This window comes from Bubalus kerabau, chromosome 2 (genome assembly GCF_029407905.1).
Source record: "Bubalus kerabau isolate K-KA32 ecotype Philippines breed swamp buffalo chromosome 2, PCC_UOA_SB_1v2, whole genome shotgun sequence".
Lineage (NCBI taxonomy): Eukaryota > Metazoa > Chordata > Mammalia > Artiodactyla > Bovidae > Bubalus > Bubalus kerabau.
Window position 1 is genome coordinate 31,573,927 of NC_073625.1, and position 11,686 is coordinate 31,585,612.

The 11,686-nt window shown below is 49.2% G+C and overlaps 1 protein-coding gene across 1 annotated transcript in view; it reads right to left on the reverse strand.

Moving 5' to 3' along the window:
* The window catches only part of WWC2 (WW and C2 domain containing 2), a 153,829-nt gene extending 144,532 nt beyond the window's left edge, over nucleotides 1–9,297 (reverse strand). Inside the window, exon 1 of the mRNA XM_055567449.1 lies at nucleotides 8,789–9,297. Coding sequence (XP_055423424.1) covers nucleotides 8,789–8,919 — 131 coding nt within the window. The 5' untranslated portion in view covers nucleotides 8,920–9,297. The remainder of the gene's footprint in view (nucleotides 1–8,788) is intronic.
* Between the last annotated feature and the right edge of the window lie 2,389 nt (nucleotides 9,298–11,686).

The window sequence follows — 11,686 nt, forward strand, 5'->3', positions numbered from 1 at the left end:
AACCAATATTGATACACTGTTATTACCTAAGATGCAAGTTCCCTTAGCTTTTACGTGGTGCCCTTTTTCCACCCCAGGATTCCATCATGATACCCTACTGCATACTCATCCTGCCTTCCTAGGCTGGGACAGCTTCTCAGACACTCCTTGTTTTAATGACCATGTCAGTTTTAAGGAATACTAGTCAGACAGTTTGTAAAATGCCCTCTATGGAGATTTGGTGGGTGTTTTTCTCATGGTTAGACTGGTTTTCTGGGAGAAAGACACCGAGAAAAAGTGACCATCATATCGTATCAGTGGTACTTCAACATGACTTACCACTGTTGACGTTTACCTCGAACGCCTGGCTAAAGCTTTGACATCACACTTCCTCTAACTGCTTTTTTTTTTTTAACGATTTTAATGCTTACCATATATTACTAGTTTAAAGCTTTTAAACATCAAATCATCGAATAAGCTGGCTGTTTACATACACACAGATTATGATTCATTATCTATGCAATTCACATCTATGCCTCTTAGAATATCTTATCCAAGATGAAGACAAAAAATTAGTATGTACCTTATCAGTATTTTCTACTTTTAATTCACCCTAACTCTTCTTCCTCTGCCTGTTGGGAGACACAAAAAGGTGGGTACAGTAGCAAAGGCTAAAAGGCTAGGATACAAGGAGAAAACTTGGGTCATATTGAGACTATCAAAACACTGAGGGAAATGCAAATCAAAACCTCAGTAAGGAAATTCCCCCATGGTCCAGGACTGGTTGAGATTCCATGCTCGCAAGGCAAGGGGCACGGGTTTCATCCCTGGGGAACTAAGATCCCATATACTGTGAGGTGTGGCCAAAAAAAAACCAAACCAATCACAGTAAGATACTAGCTCTACTAGCTCATGTCCACTAGAAATGTTTAAAAAACAACAAAAAAACACCAAGCATTTTGGTGAGGATGTAGAGAAACTGGAACACTCAACACACTGCTGGGAAGAGTGTAAATGATGCAGCCACTGTGGGAAGAGTCTGGCAGTTCCTCATAAAGTCAAACATACAATTAACATATAACCCGGCAGTTCCAGGTTCAGGTATTTTATCCAAGAAATTTAAAGACATATAGTCATATAAAAATCATACACAAATGTTCATGGCAGCGTTTATTCATAGTAGCCAGAAAGTAGAAACAATGCAAATGCCCAACAGCTGATGCTTGGGTAAACAAAGTGTGGTATATCCACGCAATGGAATATTATTCAAAGTCACAAAAAGGAATGAAACGCTGGTACAGGCTACAACGTGAATGAATCTTGAAAACCTTATGCTAAATATAAGAAGCCAGACACATAAGGAAATATACTGCATTACTCCATTTATAATGTCCAGTTAGGCAAAAATATAGAGACAGAAAGTAGATTAGAGGTTTCCAAAGGCATCGGGGTGGAGAAAGGATGGGGACTGAACTCTTAATGGGTACCAGGTTTCTCTTGGAGGTGAAAAAAACGTTCAGGAATCACATAATGATCACAGTTGCATGACACTATGAACATACTAAAACAACAACAACAACAACCCTCTGAACTGTGCACTTTAAAATGGCTAATTTTATGTGATGTTTTTATCACAGTAAAAAATTAATAGCTGGGGGAAAAAAAACCACTAAAGACACTGAAAACATTCTGAAGCTACATATTTGGGGAATCATTTTTAATTTACAAGTTACATACATAGTCATTCAATTCAGTCGCTCAGTCGTGTCCAACTCTTTGCAACCCCATGGACGCCAGGCCTCCCTGTCCATCGCCAACTCCTGGAGTTTACCCAAACTCATGTCCATTGAGTCGGTGATGCCATCTAACTATCTCATGCTCTGTTGTCCCCTTCTCCTGCCTTCAATCTTTCCCAACATCAGGGTCTTTTCCAATGAGTCAGCTCTTTGTATCAGGTGGCCAAAATATTGGAGTTTCAGCTTCAATATCAGTCCTTCCAATGAACACCTAGGACTGATTTCCTTTAGGATGGACTGGTTGGATCTTTGCAGTCCAAGGGACTCTCAAGAGTCTTCTCCAACACCACAGTTGAAAAGTATCAATTCTTCCGTGCTCAGCCTTTTTTATAGTCCAACTCTCACATCTATACATGACTACTGGAAAAACCATATCCTTGACTAGACAGACCTTTGTTGACAAAGAAATGTCTCTGCTTTTTAATACGCTGTCTAGGTTGGTCATAACTTTCCTTCCAAGGAGTAAGCGTCTTTTAATTTCACGGCTGTAATCACCATCTGCAGTGATTTTGAAGACCAAAAATATAGTCAGCCACTGTTTCCGTGCCTTTAAAAATTCTTTTCCTTTTCTTTATATTTCTGTGGTGATTTTTCGAATTAAAAGAGTTTTAGAAATGGGTGAAGAAATCAGCCCAAAATTCGAAAAGGAAATCAGTTCAACCAATTTCAGTCCAGTTTATGGGACTGGGGCGGTGCCCAGGACCAGGGCCCGGTCTCTAGGGATTTACACTGCATCAGGGCTAGTGCAGTTCAAGTCCCACCTTGGCTCCATGAGGCTGGCTATACTCCTCTAGAGCAGGGGCATGGTTTTCCTACAGACGTCCACACAGAAAAAGTACCCACGAGCCATCCACAGGGCAACATGTCCAAGCCCTAGAGGCAGGCGGAGCACGACTCATCAGGGCTCACCCACAGGAAAGTGAGATCTTGGTTTGCAGGCCGCATATCACAGTGTTTGATTATGTAGCTCACAACTTAAATGATTTGCTGCTAAGAATCAATCAATTGCCTATTCATAAGTAATAGTCTTTCTTGGAAAAGGCAATTCTTTTCCTGAGAGTTCTAACAAAATTAAACTGCAATCTATGGACCAGTAAAAGTCATGGGAGAAATCTCAGTTGTGTACTCAGCAACCACAGCTCACTCCAGCAAGCATCACAGCCAACTGTTGAAAACAAGAAGTATTTCTGCTGGGAACTTTTGGAGGACAGCATAGTTATGTTTAAATTAGGGCTTCCCAGAGAGATTAAAAAAAAAAAACAAAAAAAAAAAACAACCTTCTTCTAAGAACCTCTCCACACTTCAAATACCATAATCACTCAAATCACAGTAAGCACTTTGGCACTCAGAGTTGGACAAGGCCCGGAGAGGGACAATCCCCAGCCATCTATGACAAGGGCGACTGTGATCAAGACAGTTGGGGTTGATTTTGTGTTCTTTGCTCTCATAAGTAATTCACATATTTATGCTGTTAGTCAAAATGCAGCGGCTTAATGCTCTCATTATTTTTAATCTAACTGGAAAATCAATTGTCTCTGGTTGTTGGTGGTTATGGGTACAGTTTTTGAAAACCCAACAATAAGAAACTGGAAACAAGAGTAGCTCCAATTGTATTCTTGAACTTGACAAACTTTCTTCATCGGGCTTCCCAGGTGGCTCAGTGGTAAAGAATCTGCCTGGCAACGCAGGCGATGCTGGTTCAAACCTTGGGTTGGGAAGATGCCCTGGAGGAGGGCATGGCAACCCACTCCAGTGTTCTTGCCTGGGAAATCCCATGGACAGAAGAGCCTGGCGGGCTACAGTCCATGGGGTCGCAAAATAGTCTGACATGATTTAGCGACTACAGAACAGAACCAATGTTCATTTAACACCTACCAGATACAAAGGACAAAGAGAGAGCAATATTGAAGAATTCACATTCCAGCAGTAAGTTGAGAAAAATTACTTGCTTTGACTTTGAAAGAAAGATAACATAGAGTTTCCATAGAGCGTAATCAGGTACTGGTTAGGCCGGGTGTGGAGAGCCAAAGGGTAACTTAGACACCGGTGATACCCAGCTGACATCCTCTCCCTATACTGCCCCTCCCAATCCCCAGGATTTTTTCCCACCAGTCAGAAAGCACAAGCTGCTCAACGTCTGATGCAAGCCATAAACCAGAGATTATGGCCCATCAGCCTGTTTTAACGTAAAGCAGCTTTGCCTGCGTGTGTGCTAAGTCGCTTTAGTGGTGTCCGACTCTGTGACCCCATGGACCGTAGCCCACCAGGCTCCTCTGTCCATGGGATTCTCCAGGCAAGAATGCTGGAGTGGGTTGCTGGGCCCTCCTCCAAGGGATCTTCCCGACCCAGGGGTCGAATCTGAGTTCTTAAGTCTCCTGCATTGGCAGGCAGGTTCTTTACCAAGTCGCTTTATGTGATGATAAATCTTTTAAGTTCAACAAGACAAAGTTATTGTAACATCCAATTCGAGGACAGAAAATGAACAGAATTCCCCTGGGAATTTGTAAAACCACTCATCCTGGCCCTGATGCCTGTCTGCCTTAGCCACCTACTCCTCCAAGAGGCAAATAAATCCAACACTCCATCTTTCTCTCCTTCACTGAATAGACAAAAACATGGACTAGCTTTTTTTTTTTTAAGCACTGGGCCATTTGGCCATGATCTATAGCCCACCATAAACACCATTTGGTGTGGTCAAAGGGGGCCTATGTTGAGCAAAATAAGAGGTGAGTGAGGGAGCAGACTTGCAAAAGAACAGTTGGTCCACTTGGGGTGGGGCGGGTTGCCAAGGAATCATGGACACGGAGGAGAAGTTTTCCCCAGGACTCGGGGAGGGGGAGAGGAAGGGCAAAGTCAAGGCTGTTACAGTAAAACTGTAATCTATTCACATTGATATGAAGCCCTTAACTCTTCCCCAAAATGAACTTCTCACGTGCTCAAGAGAACACTGAACTGCCAAGTTCTAGCTGGACCAGCTCTGTGGTTCAGTGGGGTCAGCTTGACGGGTCCCCAGCCCACACCCCCAAGGCATTCACCCTGTGTGGTGAGCTCAGGCATCAGAGAATCCTACATAGTTGACAGGATCCTCTGAAGACCAAGAAAGATGGGTCACGTGAAAACAACTTAAGCGTCCATCAACAGATGAACAGACGAAGAAGTCGTGGTGTGTGTGTGTATATATATATATATATATATATATATAGTCGTAACTCAGCCATAAAATAGAACAAAATTTTGTCATTTGCAGCAACGTGGATGGACTTGGAGGGTATTTCACTAAATGAAATAAGTCAGATAGAGAAAGATAAATACTATATGATATCACTTATGCTGCTGCTAAGTCGCTTCAGTTGTGTCCGACTCTGTGCGACCCCATAGATGGCAGCCCACCAGGCTCCCCCGTCCCTGGGATTCTCCAGGCAAGAACACTGGAGTGGGTCGCTATTTCCTTCTCCAATGCATGAAAGTGAAAAGTGAAAGTGAAGTCGCTCAGTCAGGTCCGACCCTTAGCGACCCCATGGACTGCAGCCCACCAGGCTCGGATTTTCCAGGCAAGAGAACTGGAGTGGGGTGCCATTGCCTTCTCCAGATATCACTTATACATGGATCTAAAAAAATAGAACAAACTAGTGACTACAACATGAAAGAAGCAGACTCACAGAAACAAACTAGTGGGTACCAGTGTGGAGGGGCGGCAACACAGAGCTGAGAGAGTGAAAGGTATAAACGACTGAGTGTAAGACAGGCTGACAGATGTACTGTAGAACATGGGGAATATAGGCAATACTGTGTATTAACTATACATGGAAGCAACATTTAAAAACTGTACAGAATGGAAAAAAATTATATAAAAGAAAAAAAGACTGGTCAATCAGCCTAAGAAATCAACCCTAGGCAAAGAGGCTGTCCTCCATGCAAAGACCCCTGAGCATGCCCAGATGTCCAGTAAGTCAAGAGAAAAGACAGAGGACACAGACTCTACAGTCGGGTTCTCTGGCTTCAAATTCGCACTCCACGTGTAACAGCAATGATCCCTGTGACTCCATTTCCCCAATTGTAACTGGAAGATAAGAACGACACCCACCTCTCAGGACTACTGGCAGGATAAAATGAGATCACAGTTAAAGAGCTTAGTGCGGAGGCTCCCACACAATAAACACTGAGAAAATGTGTGTCAGAACATCTGTTCTTTCCAGGGCTGCCCTGAACGACCAGTGGGTTCCTGAACTGGAGTAACAACACTACAACTAGTCCTCTTTGGCTGGGCCCTCATCGTGGGCACCCAAGATACCCCTATGGGGCAGGTGGTATGATCTTCATTTTAGAGGTGAAAATGCAGCTTCAGAGGGGTTCAGATACTCATCTGAGCTTTTTTTTCAGCTAATAAAGGTAGAGCAATGAGAGCTCTGATCATGTCACAGCAGAGTCTGCTTTGTGTCATCAACCTCCAAAAGCTTAAAAGCATTTAAAATAATACTTCAATATGTTAAAAATCACCATTGATTTAATAAAATTATGTTCCTGTGAAATCCCCCATTCTTCCTCCAAGACATCTGCATAATTACCTATGCAATCAGAAATACCTTACAGATTCTGGTAGAGCATTAAAAACACAAAATTATCTTTCTGAACATAAATATGGGTAAATAATCATAATGGCTTTAAAAGTTAAAAAGTACTCCAGACCCACAGTTTATCAAGTCACTTTTCTTCCAGGATTTCTCATTTGATCCTGCAAAAAGAAGGGACACACTCCAGTTGACCTGTATGACACCTCTTTGCCCACATGTTTGGTAAGTGTGTAACAAAACTGCCCACAGGTTCCTTCAAATAACGTCTCCGACCATCTTCTACACTAGTGAGCAAGACTGTATAGACACTTCACTGCCCTAAAAGAAAACACAACCAAATTTAAACTAAGTATATCAGCTCTGACTCGGATCTTGCAGAATATCTTTAAAACTCTTATTATTGAAATCCAGAAATATTTATAACCAGTCAGATTTATAAATACTTAAAGGTACAACAGCTTCAAGGAAAACTGGAATAATAACACATCACCTTAGTCAAAACTGTTTGTCCCCATCAAATGAAGTGGTTACACATTTCCTGAAAACAGAGTTCATGATAATTGTTAATCCATTAACAATTTAAAGTAAAAGACATGCTTAACTTGTTTAAGAAGTGGTGATAAAGATAAGCCAAGCCATATAATTTTACTTCACTTTCTATTTGCTTTACCCAGGCATTACATAGTCTTGTAGTCCTTATTAGTAAACACAAGAGAGATGATATTAACAAATAATGTAAACTGAAGCAAAAGAGAATCTCAAATGCCTAAATATTTCAAGAATGCATTGAAGTTTCAATAACCTGAAACTCCAAGTATCAGAAAGCAGAAAGAATGACCCTACGACTGTTAAAGTCAAGTATTTATACAGGTGCCTTAAAAGCCACTGTTGGGTGAACATCATCATCACTGACATTTACTATCTGTTAAGTAGTTTCAAAGTGCAATAACTGGCTTGGAGCGTGAAGTTTATGACAACAGCTAACACGCCTGGAGAAACTGTGAAGGTGTGATGCCTGTCATAACTTTCATCAAGCCAGCAACAGGCAACCAGGCTGGAGCAAGACGTGACCTCAGCACAGGTGTCTTTTCTCATTTCGAGAGGGAAACCTAAACTGATACCTTCATGTATAATTTAACAAGGATTGCTCCATAAATTTATAATGCCACTTGTGACTTTCTTATAACTGCTCTTTAATAGCATTCAAAAACAATATTCTTAGGAGAAAAGTAACTGAGAACACAGAGTATGAGTAACACACAAAGGTGGAAAGAAAATTCAGAAATGATAACCATCCAAGATTTGGAATTTTCCCTAATGGTATACTATTTAAATTTATAAGCAGGAATATTTCCTTAATAGTTTACAAATTTACTATTAGAAATCTTTCCTATGATTCTTCTAAAAATCTAACTATGATACATTTTCTTTTTAAGGGTGAAAAGAAAGATGGAAGAGAGAAACAATGTTTGTAAACTAACTTAAACTTCAGCTCCTAAACTTCTTAGAATGTTATGTTTTTCCTCTTTGGTTCTGAGCAGGAATAAAAAGTGTGTTAAAAACTTACAGGAACACATGCTAAGCTCAAGTCCGCCAGTTCCTCAATAATCAAGGTTCAGTTCTACGGTTCATGTCACCACTTCTTATTTCAAAGCAGAATCTGCCTTTTCAAGATCTGGGAGGCAGTTCAAGTATTCAGGTGACGATAAACACCAGGCAGCATACCCCCAAACAAGCGTCTCCAGAATCTGAGGGGCAAAGTCAATTGCACCCACCACCTGGGTCCAGCGGGGAAGGGCGCCCGGACCCCCTACACGCCTCGGGCCTCCGGCCTGCCTGCGGGCACGCCCCGGGTCAAGAAAGTGCACTCGAGGCTGGAAGCCAAGAACGGCCCTCAGAGATGCCACAGGTGGCCTAGCCAGTGGGTGACCCCCAACCTGGCGCTCGGGCCTTCCTCCTTCGGGAGGCCCCGAGCCCCGCCCCGCCACCCAGGCCGAATGTGCCCTCTAGCCTCCATCTGGTCAACTCCGGGCGGAGGCGGGCTCCGAGCAGGGCTCAGGTGGCTCTTCTGGGTCCGTTAACTGGACCCAGCGCCCGCCCAGGGCGTCGATCCCACCCTCGCCTCCGTGCCCCGAGCGTCTCAAGGTCCCGGGGCGCTCGGGAAGGTGGTGGCCAAGGGGGAGCCTGGTTGCGGCGGCTCTCCGCGGGACCCCCGGGCCAGGGCGCCTGGCCGGGCTGACGCAGCCCCGGCTCGGGCGGACGGTCCCCGCGCCTTCTCCCCGAGACCCCTCCCGGCAGCAACCCCCGGGGGCAGGCGACGCCCCGCGCGCCCCACGCCCCCCTCGCCGCGGGCGCCGCCGCTCGGCCGGGTCTCCCGGACAACAGCCGCCGCCGCGCTCCCGAGGCGGGTCCCCGCGCCCACCCCGCGGCCCGGCCGCCCACCTGTCCCGGGGGTCGATCCAGCTGGTCCTCCGGGTGTTGTGATCGATGTAGAAGACCTTGCCGTCGTAGTCCCTGGCCTCCTCCCAGCCCCGGGGTAGCGGCAGCTGCCCGCTCCCGGCCCTCCTAGGCATGGTCGGCGGCCTCTCTGGCGGGCGGCGCCTCCATAGGGGAACCGGGCGCGGGACGCGGCAGGAACGCGACTGCCCGGGCCCGGCCGCCGCACCCCAGATCCGGGCGCCGGCGAGGGCTGGGAGCCCGTGGGGCTGCGGCGGGGGCCACGCGAGGGGACTGGAGGGCGTCTCAGGAAACCCTGCTCTCGGCCGCGCCGGGGATCAGTCCACCATGTCTGCGTCGGAGCGGGCAAGCGAACCCTCCTCCGCCTCCTCCTCCTCGCGATCGCCGCCGCAGCCTCCGCCTCTTCCTCCTCCTCCTCCCCGTCCCTCTACGGCCGCCGAGGGTCGCGGCGCCCAGGCTGCCCGAGCCGCCGCCGTCTGGGCTCGGATCCGGGAAGCTCAGCGGAGCGGCGGCGACTGGGCTTCTCATTTGCGTCAAATTAGCATGCACCCGCCCTCGCCACGCCCCTTACCCGCCCTCACCACGCCTCCGGGCCTGCCCCGCCCCCCGCCCCGCCCCCCGCCCGGCTCATCTGCATGCACATTCCTCGCCGCCACATTCCAGGGCTTAACCCTGCCGCTCCCGCGGCTCTGCGCGCGGGCCTGGGCGCCGGCCCGAGTCGGGCGTCGGCGGCAGCGGGGGAGGGGAGCTGCGGGCCAGGTGGGAGGCAGGCGGACGGAGGAATGCACGGCTCGCTGCTTCCTCCGGACCCTCAAAGTCTCCCTACGGCCGAACGCTTGGGGTTTATTTATTTATTTTTTTAAGAGTTTCGGGACGGAAAACTAACGAGAGAGCGCCCCGCAGCCCTTTCCTTCCACCTCTTTGCGACTTCCAGGGAAACTACAAGACTTTCCCCGAGAGGAAGGGGATGTGGGGAGGCTCCCTTCGGAAGCAAAAGGTCCCAGCGAACAGCGAGGGCACAAAAGGGTCCCCCGCGCGGCGCTCCGCACCCCCTCTCGGTTCCCCGGGCGGTTCCCGGGGCGAGGGGTGGGGTAGAAAGTGTGAAAAGCCCCGCCGGCGCCGGAAAGCGCGTCCGGGGGCCTCTGCAAGGGCGCCCGGCCCTTCGGGACCTCCGAGCTCCGAGGGGCCCCGCGGGCCTCGCGGCGGACAGCGAAAGCGAGTCCCGAGGTCCGAGAGCGCCGCGACCCGCCCTGACACCTGGGGGGCCCCGCCGGGAGGACTCGGGCCAAACCCGGAGAAGCGGCTGACCATCCCGCCCTGGTCGTCGTCCACGTCCGCTCGGCCCACGGGGCCCAGCGCTGGACGTGCCCGCCCCGGGCATCCAGCCTCTTCCGTCCGCCCCCGCCCCGGGAAGTCCCCGGCCCCGAGCCCAGCCGCCGCCCTGGGAGGTGTGGGCGAGCGCGCTGGAAGGAAACCGCGGCGGCCCGGCCCCTGGACGTGTCCGGGAAGGAACGCGGACTTTCTCTCATTCCACAAGTATTTATTCAGCAGCTACTACGTCCTGGTCGGCCCGGACGTCGGGCTCCGGGCTGGACGGGGACACGGGCAGCAGGCCTGGCAGGGCCCGGACCCACAGCATTTGCGCCCCCCCGCCCCCCAGCCCTTCCGTCTCGGAGGGAGCCTCCCAGTCCCCCAACTCTTCTCCAGCCCGGTCTGCACCACCGTCCCCACCATTCAGAGTCTTCCGGGTTACTGAGCAGCTGCTTTTAGAGTGGGGGGACGGGGCGGGCGGGAATCAAGGAAGAAAGACCCCGGGGATCAGTCCTTCACCACTAGGTATGAATTCGCTTAATCCTGCCGCCTTATACGTAGACTTTTTCCCACCTTGCGCGGGACACAGCACACAGCAAGGGCTTTCGGGGTGGGGGTGGGGGGTTTGCAGCCGCGTCCGCCTCCCCTCCTGGATTCACCCACGGGTAAGGAGGTCAAGTTAATTGAGGTTCCCCAGGGCGCGGAGCTGCCCCCGTTAGTGTTGCAGCCGCCTTGGAGGTGGGGAAGGCCTTTGGTCCTCCAGGCCTTCGGGGCGTCAGTGGTCTATCTCTGAGGAGGAGGAGGTTGGTCCCGCAGAGTAAGGATGGAGGCTCAGGGGCTTGGAACAGCTTCGTGGTGAGGACTGGACCTGCCTTCTCGGGCGAGAGCCTTAGAGGGGTTGTATCCGTACCTGGAGCATCTGAGTAGAAACTTTTACCATAAGACACTCTAGAGAGCTCAGAGGGTTGCACTCAGGAGCTACCCGGGGGTGCAGGAGGCAGAGAAGGTAGCCATCCAAGATGCATTCACTTTCTGTATCTTTCTAAGTCTTCCTCGTGTACACCCAGGAAGCCAGGCTTCACCGAAGACAAAAGGAAGACCCCGCTTGCTCCCTCGTTCAGCCTCACTCCATTCCTCAGGAAGTGATCCCACAGGGTAAGCTTTGCCCTATTCCAGGTGAGATGGGCCATCCTAGTGTGTAAGCTTAAGGTTATACTTCTGAATGCTGGGAAAAAGATAGGACTAAAACTAATCTCTCATGCTACTAAGTGAAGGAGAAGCTTTGTTTTCAGATCAGATCAGATCAGTCACTCAGTCGTGTCCGACTCCTTGCGACCCCATGAATTGCAGCACGCCAGGCCTCCCTGTCCATCACCAACTCCTGGAGTTCACTCAGACTCACGTCCATCGAGTCAGTGATGCCATCCAGCCATCTTATCCTCTGTCGTCCCCTTCTCCTCCTGCCCCCAGTCCCTCCCAGCATCAGATTTCTCCACTGATCTCCAGTAGCATATTGGGCACCTACTGACCTGGGGAGTTTCTCTTTCAGTATCCTATCATTTTGTCTTTTCA